Genomic DNA, 18,414 nt, shown 5'->3' on the forward strand with positions numbered 1-18,414 from the left:
GGGACGTGCGGGGGGTCCCTCTGGGACTGGGGGAGACGGGTCCAGCCACAAGTGCAGGGCCCAGGGCAGGGGTGCAGGCATAGGGTGAGCCCCCTCTGAGCCCTGCCCACCGAGGCTGGCCTGGCGATGCTGAAGGCTGTTCCCCAGACGCCCGTAAGTGCCTCATAACTGTGACGTATGGCAGGGGAGGCAGGAAATGCTAACACAGCAGTTCTGCTTATTTAGAGGGGGCGGGTGGGGGCAGGGGTGAGGTGAGGCTGCCACAGAGGAGCGGGTGGGGAGACATTGCCCCTGACAGCAGAGCTATTCGGATGAAGCCCAGCTCCCCAGGGCTCCTTGCTCTGCCTTCTCTAGAGCCCGCCGTAGGGGCTGCGTGGGGCCCAGGGATGGAGGGCAAAACAGGCAGGAGCGGGAGCAGTGAGGGACCCCTCCCACCCAGGGCAGATGCCCCCCTGCCTGCTGTGGCCCTGGGTTAAATGCTGGGCTCTGGACTCAGCTCCTCCCCCCGGGCTTAGAAGTGTGATTTCAGGCCAGTTCCTTCTCCCCTTGCCTCCCTTGCTGGACCTCCCCTTCCCCTTCTGTGAAATGGGTATGACAGTCCCTTCTGCCTAGGGCAGTGGTTCTCAACTGGAGGGTGGCAATTTTTGCCCCCAACTCCCGGTGCCTGGAGGCACTTTTAGTTTTTGCACAGAGGAGGAGGTGCTACTGGCATCTAGTGGCTGGAGGCCAAGGCCCGGGATGCTGACAGCCTCCTGCCGAGCCCCTGGGTAGCCAGCCCTAATGTCAAAGGCAAGGAGGTTGAGAAACCTGTCCTAGGATGAAGACGAGCATTTCCTGTACCCTGTGCCCAAGGATGCCGGCTGCTATCCAAGCCTTGGATACCTTGGCCTCTCAGAAGCAGGTGTCAAAACCCGATCTCCGGGCCAGGATGTGCTGTTTAAGGGAGGCTGGGCTATGGCTTCCGGGCCGGCTAACCTTGTTTTCTCCTTCTCCCTGATGCCTGGAAAATGTCAGAGTTTTCCAAATGGTCGCTGGCAACTCTTCCTCCACCCTCTGGCCAAGGTCAGGGACTGGGGCCACTGCTCTCATTTATGATGCTCTCCACCTCCCTGCCTCTGCTGGGAGCAGTCCCAGGGGGGCTGACACAGTGCTGGTCTGGCTGAGTGCTGCCCACAGAGGCCCCTTCCTCCTAGATCCCCGGGACTCTTCCAGGCAAACACCCAGGGCGACACAAAGGGAAGAGTGTGTTTGCGTGTGTGCAAGTGCAGTAGAGGTGTTGGTGCCCAGCCCAGAACCTCTTTATGGGAGCGCCTTCCACCTTGCTGTGTTGGCCTTAAGGCCTCCCACCTCCTGTATGGGGGGTCCCGATACTGCAGCTCCCCCAAAGCAGCATGAGGCCAATGACTTGAAGCTGCCGCTTGCCCAGATATGGTGCATGGTCCAGAGCCCCTCAGTGGACCTGGCTGAGGAGAAACATCAGTGCTGGGCCTTCCCCCGCCTCACATCCTAATTCCCTCACCATCTCAGAAAATGCACGCCTGAACCCCTGTCTCAAGTTCTGCTTCTCACATGGGAACCACCGTGTGTGTGTGTGTGTTTAGGGGTATGTTACTGTGATGCCTTTGTAGTTTAACACTGTGAGGAGGAGGAGGAAGGCGCCACTGTTTGCAAATCGCAGCCAGCAGGTACTGTTTGCATAGCGCAGCGTTTGCTCAGCCTGCCCACACTCCGTTGAAGGCGGCTCCTGTCCGGGAGAGAGGTGCTTGAGACAGCAAGGCCTGAATGCCGCCGTAGCCCAACGCTGTAATGGGTTGTCCTCGTCAGCGGCAGTGTTGGGGGTGCTGCAGCCGAGAGACAGAGGGTGTCAGTGTCTCTGGCCTCAGTGGATTGTGGCGGGGGGGGGGGGGGGGTAGGTGGTGTGGGGGGGAGAGCCTATAGCTTAGGAACTGGTAAGTCTGCGTGAAACAGAAAAGCCCAATTCCAGTGTTTTAATTACATCAAGATTTATTTTTTCTCACACATGAAGAAGTGCAGAGGTTGGCAGGCAGGCCTGGTGAGCTTGGCTCTGCTGAGTTCCTCGGCTCCACCATCCTGAGGAGGATGCCCTCACAGCACCGGGGTTGCCAGAGGGCCCCTCCCTCCCTTCTGCTGGCTGAGCACCAGGGGGAGGGGCAGGAGAGCAGGGCGGGTCCGCAAACTGGGCCAAATAAACCTTGGTGGGGGGTAGAGAGGAGCAGGGCTTCTAAGGACCTTTCCAGAAGCCCCACTCATCACTCCTGGTTACATTTCATTGGCCTGAACTGTGTCACATGCCCACCCCTGTATACCAGGAGCCCTGGAATGTCTGGTTTTCCCTGGGGTGCTGTAAGGAAGAAGGTGAAGAAGCCAGGGGGGCCTGAGGGAAGGCACTTCCTTTAGGGGCTGGGAGCTGAGCTCTGCAACCTGGTGTGGGGGATGGATGCCAAGAGGGGTAGCAGGGTTGGCCTCTGGCCTTGAGGGGCCTGGAATCCTGTTTCATATCAGGATTGATAGGATGTCCTCAAGGCCAAGTTTTGTTGAACTGACTTGCTCACCTTGCTTTGGGGATTTGAGCAGGGTTGGTGGGGGGCAGGTCTAAACTTCTCAGCCTGGGTAGAGTGGCCGCAGGTGCCAGGAGGTGACTGCAGGTGGGTGCTGCAGGAGCAGCTAGGAGCCAGCACTGACCCATGGTGCTGAGAAGCTTCTGGGACAAATCTGGACCTTCTTGAGAGTCAGCAAGGGGAAAGTGCAAGCACCCAAGGGCAGGAGAGACCCGAGGAACCCTCCCATGGCACAGGGTCTCAGCTAACGGACCCCATTCTTCAGAGTGTCCTCTCACAACTCTCAGGCTGCCCCTGCGTCCCTTTGGCCTCCCCGTGGGTGATCTTTGGGAGGGGAAGGGGAAGGAGAGGGTGGCCAGCCGCAGACTCCATGTAGATTCCAGCATGGAGTGCTGGAGGGAGGCTGAAGCAGCAGACAGCAGGCCCGAGGCTGGGGGTCCCACGGGTCTCAGAGACACATCCATCCTGATTTATAAACCACCAGTTAGTTCCCTTCCCTTGGATTTCTCAGCAATGATGCCAACATCCACATGTGCTTTTAAATTCAAGGACAGCTGAGGAAAAGCGTCAATGAACTTTGGATTTTTTTTTTTTAAGGGAAAGGACGGAGAGGAAGCTCCTACTGTGGGTCAGGGCTGGGGTTAAGGGGCTCTGCTAACCACACCTGCGGGGAGGGGCCCTGCCCGGTCTAAGGCACAGGAAGGCCTGCGCAGGTGGTGGCCTTCGCCGGGAAGGGATGCTCCAAGACTACTTTGTGGGCTTCCTTAAGCTCCAAACCTGCCGGGTGTAAAGGAACACAGAAAACAGGGCCTGGAGGCAGCAGTGAGCAGACTCTTTACTCCGTCGATTATACACCATCAACCACCTGCAGCGGTTTATGTCCTCCTGACGCGGGACGATTAATACAAACAAAAATAGTTCTCTACAAAACAGTTTCCAGCCCTCCCAACCCTCCTTCCTAACCCCTCCCCCAGACGGTGAGTTCCTTGGTCACCAGGCCTCACGGAGTCTGGCGGGCTGTTGCAAAGGAAAACAAAGACAGAAGAGTCGTAGGCAACTGGACCTCCGGGTCCTCCGGCGACCCGACCCTAAGCCAGGGACGGGCAGGGGTCTCCGCAACAGTCGCGCGCGTGAGAGTGAGTGTGAGTGTGTGTGCGCGCGTGTTGGGAGGCGGGACCTGGAGGCGTGGAGGGGAGCAGCGTTTCCCCCCACCCCCCCACCCCCTTCCCACCGCCAGCGAAGAAAAGGGTGGGGGCGGCGGGTGATACGAAAGAAAAACTAAGACCCAAGTCGCGGGCTGCTGGGGCCGGGCCGCACAGCGCCCCCCTGCGGCGGCGGAGGGCAGTGCCGGGGCGGGGGCGGGGCGGGGCGGGGCGGGGCGGGGCCACTGGCCGCGGGGGAGGAGGCGGGAGGACTCTGCGGAGTAGCACCTGGGAGCGGCTCGGGCCGCACCCTTCTCGCCGCCCCGGCCTCGGACGCCTGCCTCCGCACCCCCGGGCACCACCGTCGCGGCTCCCGGGGCGCAGGGTCCTCCGGGCCGGGCTCAGCAGCCCAGGCGGGCGGCCAGCCCCAGCAGCAGCAGGCAGCCGAGCAGGGTGGCGGGGCGCGGGGCCGCCCCGGGCGCGCGGTCGCAGTCCAGGCCGCCGTCCTCGGCGGCGGGGTCGCAGCGGGGCTGCTCGCAGCGCACGCCGGTGTAGCCGCGCGGGCAGGCGCAGCGCTGGTTCTGCAGGCAGGTGCCGCCGTTCTGGCAGAGCAGCTGGTCGTCGTCGCACACGTTGGCTGCGGGGCGGAGGGGCAGTTAACGCGGGCGGTGGCCCGTCCACCCACCTCGTTGGAGCTTTGGCGACTGAGACGGACCAGCGGGTGTTGGAGGCTCAGGGCGCACTTGGTGCGAAACGCCCCTGGCGAGGCCTGGCCCGGCTCCTTTTCCCGCCACTGCCCGCCGGCCTTGGGACGCACCTGCTCCCCCTCCTCCAGAGCTTTGCACCTGCTGTCCCCTGTGCCTGGAGGGCCCTTCCATCCCCCTCCCGAGGCGCCGGCCCATCATTTCCTCGGACAGCCTCCCTTCCTCCCTCCCCACAAACTCGTCGGGGCCAGCCAAGTCCCACCAACCGCCAGCTCCACCTTTGCCTCCACCTCCCATCTCAGCCAACCCCCGACCTCCCTGACACCCACCCCATTCTCCTGTCGCATCAGGCCCTGCCCGCCGCCCCGGACCCCGCTCCTCGCCCCACCCACAACCCACTCTCCGCCCCCAAACAGCAGGCCCCTCCTTCCATCCTGGACCACGCCCCTCGCCCCACCCACAACACAAGCCCCGCGCGCCCAGCTTGCACTCACGGTAGCAGCCCTGCCGCCAATAGTGCGTGGGGAGGCAGTCGTCGCACTTGGGGCCCGCTGCGCCCTCGCGGCACTCGCAGAAGCCGGTCTCGTTGCACCGGTCGTGCACGGAGCCGATCTGGTTGCAGTTACACTCTGGACGGACACGTGCATGGCGTGTGGTCAGGACAACCCGTGGGCGTCCTCGGTGCACGGACCCCCACCTGGCCCAGGGCTGCATCCCTCCTGGCCCAGGGCCGCATCCCTCCAGCCGGCTCCCCGCACTTCCCCCGGTGGTGCACCCCACACCATGTCCACGTGAGCCCACGGCTGCCCGAGTGTCCAGATCTTGAGGGAAGACTGTACTGATTTGTTTCTCTAGCTTCCATTACCCATGCCCTCTCCCTGGCCTCTCTGGGCCTGGGTCTCCGTCTGTGTAACTGGAGGGAGCGCTGATCCTTCCCACCTCCAAAGGGCTGTAAGATTCTTCACAGGTGGGAGGAGCCTCATCAGAGGCAGGGCATCCGATTAGGGATTTGGGGGGCTGTAGCCCGCACCTGCATCTCCTCTTCAGGACGGATGGAGGAGCAGCCCCAGAGGCTTGCAGCTTCCCCCTAGGCCCTTCCCAGTTGGTTTTCTGGGGCATCTGCTCTGCGGGAGAGGGCAAACATGTCCCCACTCGGGGAGTCCTTGAAGCCCAGAGCTGGGCCCGGGTGAGGAGGGTATTGGGAGGGGGGAACGCTTCTCCTGGGATCCAGAGGCCCCACCCTGTGCCTGCAGCTGGCCGGTGTGACCTGGCCAGCACATTCTCTTTGGATAACTTTAGAGTTGATGGAATTCTCTGAAGTCCAGGGCCATAATCCAGACTGACAAGGGGCTCCAGCCTTGTGTGCAGCCCTTCCTCTGTGAAGTCAGAGCTGACCTGGTGGTGGGTGGAGGATAGGCAGTGGGGTGCCCAGGGGGCTGGGCACCTAGGACTGAGCAGTGACCTCCACTGGAGAGAGAGGCAGGGGCGGTGGGCAGCCCTTCCAGGCTGGTGGGTGTTGGCCGAGGCCACGGGTTTGGCCTTTCAGGTTGTCCTGCCCCTGCCCGGGCCCCCCAGGGATTGTTTCTCTATCCCAAGGCCGGCCAGTCCTGCAGCAGAGTCTGAAGAGAGCAGACCGAGTACCCATTGGGTCTTATAAGCTGGGCCTCTGCTTATAAAGCATTAGAAGAACTTCATTGGAAGAAAAGCTTCGGCCCCAAAAACGGAGTTGAAAACCTTTGGTCTAATCCACTTCCGCATTTTACAAGCGGGGAAACTGAGGCACACAGCAAGCTCCAGAACCGGTCTTTGACTCTAACTAGTGGTTCTGAATTTCCAGTGCCCGTGGGGATGACCGGCAGGGGTAGGTTATTAACAAAGCAGATTCCGGAAGCTTCTGTCCTAAGAAGACGCCTAAAGGAAATGGGCCTCCCCTCCCCCAAATGAAATTCTCCCGGGGCTCCCCCCGCCTCCCCCGCAGGCTCTAGGGTCTCCCGACCCCGCCCTCGCCCCGCCCCGCCCTTCGCCGCTAGCTCCGCCCCCGCGGTCCCCGCCCCCTGCGCCCCTTCCCCGGCCGCAGCCCAGGGGCTCACCGATGCACACGTTCTCGTCGTCCAGCTCGGCGGAGCCGTTCCGGTAGTAGCCCAGACGGCAGTGCTGGCAGTGCTGGCCTCGCGTGTTGTGCTTGCAGCTGACACAGGTCACCACGTTTAGGAAGTCGATGTAGCTGCAGCGGTTGGAGTGGCCGTAGCACTCACAGTCTGGGCCGGCCGAGCGTGAGAAACACCACGGGTCAGTGAGCCAAGGGAGACTGTGCCTTCCTGCCACCCCCTGCACCGTGTATTAGGGGAAACTGAGGCACAGGGCGAGGACAGACCAGCCCCCCGACATGCAGGGAGGCAGGACCTGGCACAGGAGGGTGTCACAGGCCTCCAACAGCACTTCGGTACCATTTGGGAGGAGGCAGGTGTGTCCCGCCCGCTTTGGGCCAGAGCGAGGACCAATGTTGGCCCCACCCACCAATTCCCACCTGGCCCTGGGGGCAGGAATCCAGGGAGGGCCAGGGGACCAGCACCTGCCTGGCGGGGCGCCAGGGTGAGGTGCTCCCAGAAGGATTCCCAACAGATGCCGGGGTGGCTGGAGGTGATTCATGCAGGGAGGATGGGGTCCTGCGGCCAGCGTGAGCTCGAAGGACAGTGCCTGGGTTCATGGCCTTGTACCCCGGGACTCAGTGAGGGACAGATGCATGCACGCGAGCCAGGCAGGATGGAATGGGCCAGGAGCTTCCTCCACATGCTGCTTTGGAAGATGGTTGGAAGGAAAACGCCCACCTGCCAGACCTTTTATTATTAGCCTGAGCTGTTCTGCAAATCTGATTGGCACCAGAGGGCCTCCTCTTGCACAACCCTGAGAATGAATGCCATCTTAGGGTTCGTGCCCCGGGGCATCTCGTTTTGCCTCCTGGTCATCTTGGCCTGGCTTCAGACTCTTACTGCCCGTGCACGGCTCCAAAATGAGGACAGGGATCTCTGTGCCACCCTGCTGTCTCCTCCAGCCCTCCCCCTGCTCTGGGGACTGGGCGAGTCCTATGACTGCCCAGACAAGGCATCGTGAAGACCCAGGGCTTTGCTCCCTGCCCAAGGAGGCGACTGTCCCTTGGTGGTCAAGGGCAGGGGAAACCTTGGAGAGATGAGCCTCAGAGCCGTGCCCGGGAGGTGACAGGGGGCAAGCCACACCTTGGGCCTCCTGGACCTGCCCCCTTCTCACCTGTCCCTCCAGGGGGGACCTTCCGGTGAGGCATCCAGGTGTCTCAAGGAGTAGTGTCAGTGACCCCTGTGTCCCAGCTCTTGCTTCAACGGAGACGAGCCCCTGGGCCACACCTCCCAGGGGAGCCAGGACAGGCTATTTCTGGTAGCCTCTCTGCCTGCCCTGTGCCTGCCCACTGTGCTTCTGACTCATACCTGCTCCCAGCTCCCTTGGGGAGGGAGGACAGAGGGAAGAGAGGCTTGGTTTCACCTTGACCCAGCTACTCCAGGAGGGTTTTCTGAGCCAGGCCTGGGTCCTTCGTCCTGCATCATTGTTTTCCAGTGGAGGCGAGGGGAGAGGTGGTGGAGGAGGGCTGGTCCGGCCCGGGGACCTTCCTCTTACCTTGGAACTCTTCAATGGGCACCACTTGAGCAGATTTGGGCTTGAGCTGGAAAGGTTTGGAGGCTGGGGCAGGGGCAGGGGCGGCGGCCGAGGTGCCCACAGCTTGGAGAGATGAGAAATAAGCCTCCTTCGTCGCCATGGTTCAGCTGCCCAGGGCAGGCTGTCAGGGCCCAGGGAAGGCCCGACAAAGGCTTCCACCGTGCCCTGGGCATGCGCTGGGGCAGCCTTGTCACCTCAGATTTGAGGGGACACGGCACACCTAGGAGTATGTGGAAGCAGCCCTGCCTTTGGTGTCCCTCCAGAAACCACGTACACACTCATGTATTAATTCTCCCACGTTACTTCTCTACCTCCAGCATCCCCTGACAGCGTGCAAGATGCTTTGCTGAAGCTGATTCTTTTTTTTTTTTTTTTTTTGACTGAATGCAGATATCACTTTGCTCTCTCCTCTCCTGTCCTAACTCCTGTGAGCATTAAGAGTGTGGACCTGGCTCACAAGGCTTTTTGGCAGCTACCTTTCTGAAGCAACCTCTCTGCTCCAGCCAAAGTGCGTCCTTTACTATCCACGGATTCCCTGCTTGCAGGGGTTGTGAGCCATGAGCACAGACCTGGCCTGTCTTCCGCATGGAACCCACTGGGGCCTCGGCCCTATCTTGGTGAGTGAGCATGACGCTGTCCTGGCAGCAAAGTCAGTTCGGCTTCCCTCTGGGAGCCTGCGGTGCCCTGGTCAGTCCAGGGCAGGGAAGTGATGGTTCCAGGAGCTCCATCACCAGGGAGGGTACCCCACTCAGCGCCTGCTGGTCGCTGGGAACTGCAGTCCCTCTGAGTGCGGTTCCAGCTCCAGAACTGCCTGCCAGCAGAGGGCGCTCAGAGCCCTGCTCGCTGCTCCCAGAGGGGCCGGAGGTGTGGGGCCGGGGTGCTCCACACAGGCATTAGGACCTAATGGCCAGGGAACAGGTGAGCTGGGATGGGTACAGGCTCCCTTCTCAGAGAGTCGAGCAAGGCCCTGTGTGCTTCCTGCGCACGTCCATCTGCGGCTACCAACAGGCCCACGCGTGTCTCCTCCCACCGCTATGGGAGACTGAGGCTCTGCGCTAGGTATCCAGTGCCTTCTAAGACACCCCCTGCCCTGCTCACTGCCATCCCCCCACCAAGCCTTTGCCCTTGCTGTCCCTGCCACCTGGAATGCGCTATCTTCTTTCATCTACTCATAGCCAGCCCCTCGGTCTGGGTCTGACTATCACCTGGCTCCTGCACTGACTCTGAGCTCCATCCCTGTCCCCAGTGTCCTGTGGCTGACAGTGGCAGGACAGGATTCCTGTTATCAGGGCAGACTCTACACTTGGCTCCAAAGCCCTTGAGGGGGAGCATCTCTAGAAAGGTGAGAGTTGGGGTGGGGGCAGGTAGAGCTCCAAGGCCCCTCCCCTTCCGCTCCCACGGGGCCCCCTCCCACCCCAGTTCCACCTCATGCACCTGCTACCTCCACTAAAGAGGGAGGGGCCTGCAGTCTAAGGAGCTTTCTGGGGTGGGGGGGTGTCTAATGCCCGTGGAGGCCCTGCCCCCCATACCTTCTGCAGTGGAGGCCATCTGGGGCCAGGGGTAGCTCTCCCCAAGGGGGGCAGCGGTAGATGGCCTGATCCACTCTTGGGGGAAAGAAGAGAAGAAACCCAGTTATGTGACTGGGTGGGGCTGGGGGGGTCCTGGAGACACACGGAGGCATCACACGCCTTTAGCAGCAGCAGCAGTGAAAGCAGTGGCTCTATCTACACTGGCCAAATGGGAGTGGGTCCAAATCTACTGGAGAGGCAGCATCTACACAACTACAGCCTGTGGAGGGCACACGTGGACTTGAAGCCAGATAAGGGGAGCGGGGAGAGCCCAAGAATCTGCATGCTTTGGGTAGTCCTTCCTTCAGTGGAACACCTGATTTACCCGACTCTTCCAAACTCCCTGTGTTGTCCCCATTCCTACTGAGGGTAGAGTTGGACCCAGTCCTGTGTCTGGGCCCAGACCTCTCTGTGCTGAAGTCCCTGGCTAGTGACTGTAAAGGGGGATGTGAGTCATCAAAATGTCCAGAAGGGTTCTCGAAGGCTTCTGGTCCATCACCAGTGTGGGGACAGGAGCCCCTCCACCAACCCACGGCCAGGACCCGTTCTCACCCGGGACCCCAGTGTGAGTCAACCCCGGGTGCCTATCTCCTAGACTCACTGGACACAAAGCTGGGGAAGCAGGCGAGGCATGGCTCTGCGCTGAATTTCAAAGGACAAACCCAGAGGGACAGGGGAGAAATCAGATTCTTTCCGCTTCTTAAAGGGATTACGCACGATGCTGGTTGGTGGGGAGAAAAAGAAAACCTACCAGCTAAAAAATGCAGGAGACTTTCCAGCTGGGAGCTGGGAGCCTTTGGACATCAAATTGACATTAATATGGTGCTCAATGAGAAGAGCAGGCTACAGGGCCCAAATTGGCAAGGGCTTAATTAGAGCCGCGATAAAACCCGCCCCGAAGGCTTTTTGCTTTGGAGCCTTTTCTCCCACCACCCTCTGTGGGGGAGGATTAGTGGTCTTGAGCAGCTTTTCCTGCCTGGCAGCCCCTGCCCTCCAGACAGCTTGACATTGGCAGGAGGGAGAAACATCTGGGCCAGAGGTTCACAGGCCCAGCTGGACTCTGGCCAAAGAGCCTGGAGCACCTGTTGGGAGGCAAAGGGGGGACTTGGGACCTATCTGGGGGCAAGAGAGACCTCTGGCTGGGCTCTCTGGGGCACGCTCAGGTGTGCAGGAGGAACAGTCTCGCAACGGCCTCTGTTGTGTGCCAAGGCCAGATGGAGGCCCCGTCTGTTCCTTTGGAATCGGGGAGCTATACCAGCCGAGTTTTAAAGACAGGTACCAGCTCACGGCCTCTGAGGCTGTGGGGTGGCAGCACTGGGTGGCCAAGGGGGCACCTCGCCTCTGGAGTCAGTGAGCCCTGAGTTCGAAATCTGTCTGGGCGCCTTTGTAATCCTATTACCTCCAGCAGTTGCCTCTTTCTTTTTAAACAGCTTTATTGAAGTATAATTTACACACTTTGAAGTCCAGCTGCTTCTTCCTAAGCCTTAGCATCCTCACCTGTGGGGCCAGGAACTGCCTATCTGAGAGCTGTGAGCCCAAGAGAGGTCCACGCTCTGACACCTGGAGTGATTGTCATTATTAGCGGGGGTCCGGGTACATGGGGCCCAGGGCACAGGCTTTAGTTACTAAGAGGAGCAATGGCTCCGGAGACATGGGCTGCTCGGGCCATTGGCTGTCGTGCTGGAGCCACCTTCTCCCCTGAGCACCCTGCTGCCTGGCACTGGGCTTAGCATGCAAAGCTGACTACAACCCACTGAATGCTTGAGCAGTGCCCTTTCTCGCCACTTGGGTCTTGGGGACCCTCACGATTCAAGCCCACCTCACCCTGACTCGCTGCCCTGGCCCTGGACTCTCTCCTTAGCTTCCAGTTGTGAGGCTGCCTATACCACTTGCACCAAATCAGAAGCAGCTCAGAAAATGGATTCAAGGTTTCTCAGTGTGTGTGTGTGTGTGTGTGTGTGTGTGTGTGTGTGTGTGTGTGTATGTGTGGTGATAGAGCATTTGGTCTCCCACCCAGACAGGCCACTGTTTGCACGCAGACATGGCACCTGCTATAGCAGAGTTTGGCTCCTTTCTGCCCATCACAGGCTTAGCACAAACAAGCACTGGCCAAGGATCAGGTGGCTGGGCCAGCTTACGTCTTTCACCCCAAAGAGGATCCCTGGGCCAGGAGGCTCCCCTGAAATCCCTGAGTCTCCTGACTAGACCCTGCCTCCTGTAAATGCCTCTCATGGAGAAGGGTGGAGGGAAGAAATCCAAAGAGCTGGATTGTGTCACCCTCCAGGTCCTATGGGGGGTTCAGCAAGATGGCCCAGGAATGAGGCCAACTTTTCCACAGCACTCACCCAGCATGGAGAGGGCTGAGTCCCAAGGGGGGAGAGGCTGAGTGCGGATCCCTTCCCCAGCTAAAGGTGGGGGGAGTTCCTGCCCATTGGAGATGTTGTCCGCCCCTCCACATGTCCGTGTGCAGATAGGAAGGGTCATGGCACTGCCCAGGAGTGAGGAGCTCCTGCCATCTCCTCTCTGCTGGGACACACTGCAGGGGCACCCCTTCCTTGCTGGGGCTGGGAGGGATTCCCTTAGACACAGCCTCCTGACACTCTCTGGGAAGGATGTGTCCTTTCAGACTCCTGGCATTTGCAGTGGGCAGGGCCAGGTAAACCCAGAGGGCCACACCCCAGGCCTCGAATACGCACCAATCCAGCTTTGGAGGGTAATTAAAACCAGACAGCAGGTGTCTCCAAGGGCTGCTGTGGCTGATGTGGGACAGGATGCTGGCCCTGGCCTGGCCCTGCCTCACATGCTTGGTAGTCCCTAGTCTACACAGCCTGGCCCGGAGGTGCCTTTCTGCCTTGCTGATTAGAGGAGCTCGCCTTCCTGGCTAACTCTGTGCTGACCATTCCTACGGGTCGGCTGCTTGGGTTCTGGAGGCAGAGCAGGGGGTGGGGTGGTGGGCCAGCTTCGTGGAGCACTGAGGGAGGAGCTCCCCTGGGAGACAGGCTTTGGGTGAACCTTGCGTGGTCTTGATGCTTCTCAGCATTACCCTCTTCCTCAGTCACCCTGTCTTCTCGGCCATGCCAGTCTTGGGACCCTCCTGAGTGGTGATTTGGGAGGAATAAGCATCCAGGGGCTTGAAGTGAGCCCCAGATCTCCTGGCAGCTGGGCCCAGACAGCCTAGAGGCCCCTCAGCCCCACATTCTTGTGGCTCGAGGGTCTAATGTTCTCTACTCTAAGAGCCAAGCCCCAGGGCTGATGCCTCTACAGCAGCACACATCACAAACAGAGGCGGGGACTTGGTGGGAAGTAGGGAAGAGCAGGGCAGCTGGGCTGTACCTGGGCACCCACCTGTGGGCTGCAGGGTGCTGGGGGCCATGGGGGCCTGCCCAGTGGATGTGGAGGGGGCAGGAGTGCTGGGGTCCCCTCTCATGGCCACAGTGGCCACAGGGGCTTTGGGGATGGGGTCTTTCTGGGGCCTGCTGATGCCTGGCAAGAGATGAGAAAAGCAAGAGGGTGGGGAGTTGGCAGGTGTGGGGGAAATGCAGAGAAATGACTTCTGGCCTCACTAAGTGGGCCAGCATCCCCTCCAGGATCCAGCTTCCTCTGGGACCCTCTCTGCCCCTCCAGGGGTCCCAGCAGGGAGCAGCCCAGGGTGGGCCATGGCCCTCCCTCAAGCATTTCTTAAATATGAGGTGGGCCACCGGCTGGCCCTCTGACACTGGCAAGTACTCTCCTGCTGACTCTAAAAGTTGGCAGATCCCACCCGGGGGGAGGATGCCAGGAGAAAGTGGGGTACCAGAAGTACCCCACTAGCCAGTGCCTGGCGCTGTGAGCGCTGGAGGGCCAGCAGCTTGCTGACCACTTGTCAGCCTGCATGCACCCCCGCCCAACCCTCCCTGGAGCCCCCCCCCCCCACTCCGTCCCACGGTCTGCCCCCTCTGAGCTGGCCTGCAGGTGGCAGGATCCCGGCTTACCTGCAAGCTGCCCCAAGGCAGCCAAACCCCAAAGTCAGGCTGGGGGGGCCTTCTGCCTCTGGCCAGGAAGAAGGGATCCCCGTTCTTGCCCGAGAGGAGAGGGTGGCATGGGGAGTTCACCCAGGGGTTGTGGGGCCCTTTCCAAAGCAGCACTGACCAGGAAGCTCAAGGGGAGAAGTGTGGGAGGTGCTGGCTGCAGGCCACAGCCCAGGGGACAGGAGGGAGCAGGGACAGGCGACGGAGTGAATGGGGTGCGATGGGAGTCGTCAAGAGGCTCGTGCACCGGGGGCCTTCCCCAGGGCGGGGGATCTGGAGCATACTTACTGCCAACAGCTGAGCCTGCAGCAGCACCTGGGGGAGAGAAGGAGGGTCACAGGGCCTCCCCTGCAGGGGGCAGGAGGTGGCAGGGCTGGGGATGGAGACCTAGAGGCCACATGTAGGGCTGGCCCCGTTTATCCCATTTCATCCCCACAGCCACCCTGAGAGGGATGGGCTGCCTTACTTAGCTCATCTGGCAGATGGAGAAACTGAGTCTCAGAGCCATGACTTAGCCTGGGGGACCTGCAGGTAAGTGTCAAACACTCCCCTGGGGGCTTCGCATGCACCATTGTCTTCGATGTTAGACACTCAGAAGGCCCACACAGGCCAAGGAGGAGGGAGATCTTTTGAGGGGGCCCACTGGGATGTCAGAGAATATGAGGGGCACCAGCACGGGGGCAGATAGGCTTACTGGAGGCGCTGATGGAATTTGTCACCAGAGGGAAAGCACAGTGTGGGTTCCAATCTGGGAAGAGGTAGAGAATGCCCAGGGACTCACAGAAACAGAATCGTAGCAGCTGCCGCATGTGAGCACGCCGTGTGCCAGGCACGTACTCAGCATGGGCTCCGCGTGGGCAATTCAGTCCTTGCAAAACCCCACAGGGGGTCGCTAGGGTCCTGATTCTACGGATTGGGGAAACAGGGCTCCAGGTAAAATGACCTGTCCAAGGCCACACAGCTCTGAGGGGCAGTGGCCTTTCTGTATGTGTGTGTCCAAGCTCTGGGGGCCAACGGAGGCCTAAGGTCAGGGGTTGACCAGGGAGTCTTGAGAGACTAGGGTAAGAACATCAGTCCCAAGAGAAAGGAACTGTTGCCAGGCTTTCCCAAGAAGACCAGAGGGTGAAGACCCCCTCCGTGATTTGGGAGGCCCTCCAGGGTTGGGGGGGAGGCTGTGGTGTGGACAGCAGGCTGCGTGGCACACAGACCTCCTGGGGTGAGTCCAGGGGACAGCCAGGGAGGCCCAGGAGGGTGATTTCATGGGGCCTTGTGTAGGGCATGGGGGCTGGACCGGGTTAGGGTTTGATTCTGAGGACACCCAAGTGAGGAAGGCCCTTTGCCTGCAGCCGTGGGGAGGATGGGGGGGGATGGGGAGGAGGAGGAGGAAGGGGAGGATGGGGAGGACTAGGAGGACGGAGAGGAGGGAGAGGATAGGAAGGACTGAGAGGATGGGGAGGAGAGGGAGCATGGGGAGGATAGAGAGCATGGAGAGGATGAGGAGGACTGAGAGGACAGCGAGGACAGGGAGGATGAGGAGGATGGAGAGGACAGGGAGGACTGAGAGGACGGGGAGGACAGGGAGCATGGGGAGGACAAGGAGGACTGCGAGGATGGGGAGAATGAGGAAGAGAATGGGGAGCATGGGTGGAGAAGGAGGAGGACGGAGAGGACTGGGAGGATGGGGAAGATTGAGAGGACGAGGAGGACAAGGAAGACTGGGAGGACAGAGAGGATGGAGAGGGCGGGGAGGGCAGAGAGCACGGGGAGGACAGAGAGCATGGGGAAGACAAGGAGGACTGAGAGGATGGGGAGGACAAGGAGGACAGAGAGGATGGGGAGCATGGGTGGAGGAGGAGAAGGACGGGGAGGACTGGGAGGATGAGGAAGATTGAGAGGACAGGGAGGAAAAGGAAGACTGGGAGGGCAGAGAGCACGGGGAGGACAGGGAGCATGGGGAGGACAAAGAGGACTGGGAGGACGAGGAGGACAGAGAGGACGGAGAGGATGGGGAGTATGGGAGGAGGAAGGGGAGGAGGACAGGGAGGATGCAGAGGACTGGGAGGATGGGGAAGATTGAGAGGACGGGGAGGATGAGGAAGACTGGGAGGACAGAGACAATGGAGAGGACGGGGAGGACGGATAGGGAGGATGTACTGGTGGGGCCCTGACGAGAGGGCCGCTCTTGCCACAGCGAGGGGGGATGCAGAGACCGAGAGGTGGCAGTGGTGGGCAAGGGTTAGCATCCATAGTGACCCCCACACTTGCAGCCTGGCCCCCGGTGCTGGTGCCATTTCCTGAGATGGGGACACGGGGTAGGGGCAAAATTAACCTGGGACTTGTTTCCATCTGTGTCTTGGGGGCTGTTTTCTCCTGCCATCCTAGAGAAGGTGGGGGTCCCGGATGAGAAAGCTTGAGGCTGAGGACACAGAGCACCTCCAACCTCTGCTCTCCTCTCAGGCATTCCAGAGAAAGCCCTCCTTCGCAGGTGAGGGGGACTCTGGGGAAGCAGGGACTGGCTCCAGGAGCTCCCCCAGACAGAGGGGCTTCGCCTGGCCCCGCAGGACGGAGGGGAGGGGGTTCAGGGGCCAAGGTGGGCTGTGTGTGCGTAGGCGCATCTGCCCCCGGCGGGCTGGACATGGGGTGGGCACCACAGCGTGCAGCCTGCGGGTCTGAGCAGGGGTGTGAGTCAGGAGACCTCAGGCAGATCCTTCGGGAGGTGGAGTGGACAGGGGAGGAGGAGGCCGCAGGACAGAGGACGGGAGGCAGGCTGCCAGTCAGAGGGAGGTGACAGCCACTAAAGAAAGGGCTGGAGCAGTGGCTCCAACAAAGAGATGGGTTGGCCAGTTGAGGAGGGAGCCGGGAGGGGTGGCTGTCAGCGCCCGGGGCTCTGGGTGCCTTTGAAGGCCCAGAGTGCTGTGAGCGCCTGGCAAGTCACCCCTTCAAAGGCCTGTCGCCCAGCACAGGCACGACATGCCTGTCATGGCCTCGCTGTGAGGCTTTCAGCTTTGATCAGCCTAAAGTCACATAAATCTTTCAGGTTGGTGGATGGAGGGTGCCAATGGAGCAGCTCCTGTGGGGTGCCCAGCAGGTGGGTGGTCCCGGGGCAGGGGGGCTGCCGCCCGGCTCTGGCTTTGGAATCGGGCCCAGTGCTGGCGCATTGCCTGCTGCTGGACCAGGGCTGCTGGGCCTCAGTTTGCTCGTCTGGAGAACGGGGAAATAATAATTACACCCACGGGGCAGTGGTAAGCGCTGAGGGAGAAGCTGTGCACCAAGTGCCTAGTGCAGCCTCTGCCAAAGAGCCTGACAAATGTCAGACATCAGTGAGGTCACCAGGGGGCTGGTCAGGGAGAGTCCACCCTAGGGACCAGCCCCAGCGCCCCACTCCCCACTGCAGCTTGGGGGCTCCCTGGGATCTGTGATTTCAAGAAAACATCCATGGACTATGCAGAGGACCTCTGATGATGAGTGGGGCCCCCTCAAAGTGGTGTTCACGATGCAGACCCATGTGGGTGCACCCCATGGAGCACTACCCTGGCTCGGGAAGGCTGAGTGGGAGGAGAGGACCATGGAGAGGAAGGAGGACCAGAGGGTGGGGGGATCTCTGCCCAGGGCCTCAGAGGACCCCTCTGTAAGATGGGATGAAAGAGACCCACTTCTGGAGGCTACTCTGAGGGTCAAGGGGGCAGGGATGGCACAGCAGGTGGTACCTGCATGGCAGGTTGTAAATGTCCTGAAAAGGCTGGTTGTGAGGGACAGGGCTGCTAACCACAGCCTGCAGTGAGGGGTCTCCGCCACCCCCTCCTGATGCCCAGGGGTGCCTTCTCTCCAGCCCACAGGGTCAAGAAGCAGAAGGACAGTGGGAAAAATACCGAGCAGCTCATCTCGGGGTTCCCTGGGGCAGGAAGGGCGGCTTAGGTGTCACAGGAGGCAGGTGGGCACGGGTGTGTGACCCACAGCTCCCAGGGTTGAAGAGTGGGGGAGACCGCAGCCTCGTGGGCCGGGGCGGAGGGGCAGGGGCACCCTGGCGGTACGTACAGGCATTGGGAGAGCCATGGGGCAGCGGCAGGTAGGAGCCGGCGCGCCAGGACCGCGTGCGGAAGTTCCTCTTGCACCTGCCGCAGTCGGGGCCTGTGGTGTTGTGCTCACACTCACACTGCAGGCTGCCCTCCCGCACAGAGCACAGGTTAGCGTGCAGGTTGCACTTGCACCTGGGGGGGGGAGGACACAGAGGGCCAGAGAGGTCAGTGAACCTGGGGCAGGTGGGCACCGCCCTGGGGGAGGGAGAGCCCAGCCTGGAGGGTGCTGGGAGGGTGACCCTGGAGGCCACCACCACGCCCACCTGCTGGAACTCTCCGTCAGGACAAAGATGCCCCGATCGCCCTGCTCTTCAGAGAGCAGCACCATTTCCGACCTTTCCAGAGATAAAGCTGCCCCTGGATCCTCTACCATGGGTCTCCACCCCCTGCCCTGATGCTGCTGCCAGGGCTTTCCCACCTCCCAGGGCAGGGGTACTGGTGACCTTGACCGAGATGCTGAGTCCTAATCCCCTCTGCTCCTGACTGAGGCAGGCTGGCAGGTAGCAAGAGCTGCTCACGAGCCCTCCCCTCCCCGTGTGGGCCTGGCCCCCGCCCAAGGCTGTGCCTCTGCCCACACTCACACCCTCCAGGGCAGATGGAGAGAACCCCAACTCCCAAACCCCTTTCGGTTCATCCACACATGTATTATTCATT

General features: G+C 61.0%; 1 protein-coding gene across 4 annotated transcripts in view; it reads right to left on the reverse strand.

Moving 5' to 3' along the window:
• Positions 1-3,390: 3,390 nt before the first annotated feature.
• Positions 3,391-18,414, reverse strand: part of NTNG2 (netrin G2) — a 70,522-nt gene continuing 55,498 nt past the window's right edge. For 3 of the 4 annotated variants that reach the window (XM_026009231.2, XM_072748290.1, XM_072748291.1), the window contains exons 5-12: positions 17,720-17,892; positions 13,973-13,999; positions 13,023-13,160; positions 9,639-9,713; positions 8,071-8,172; positions 6,516-6,683; positions 4,920-5,054; positions 3,391-4,358 (exon numbers count right to left, since the gene is read on the reverse strand). In XM_026009231.2, the coding sequence (XP_025865016.2) occupies positions 4,123-4,358; positions 4,920-5,054; positions 6,516-6,683; positions 8,071-8,172; positions 9,639-9,713; positions 13,023-13,160; positions 13,973-13,999; positions 17,720-17,892 (1,054 nt within the window). In that variant the 3' untranslated portion in view covers positions 3,391-4,122. The remainder of the gene's footprint in view (positions 4,359-4,919; positions 5,055-6,515; positions 6,684-8,070; positions 8,173-9,638; positions 9,714-13,022; positions 13,161-13,972; positions 14,000-17,719; positions 17,893-18,414) is intronic. The other variant, XM_072748292.1, reaches the window with a different exon arrangement.

The sequence above is a fragment of the Vulpes vulpes genome, chromosome 2, assembly GCF_048418805.1.
Source record: "Vulpes vulpes isolate BD-2025 chromosome 2, VulVul3, whole genome shotgun sequence".
NCBI classification, from domain to species: Eukaryota; Metazoa; Chordata; class Mammalia; order Carnivora; family Canidae; genus Vulpes; species Vulpes vulpes.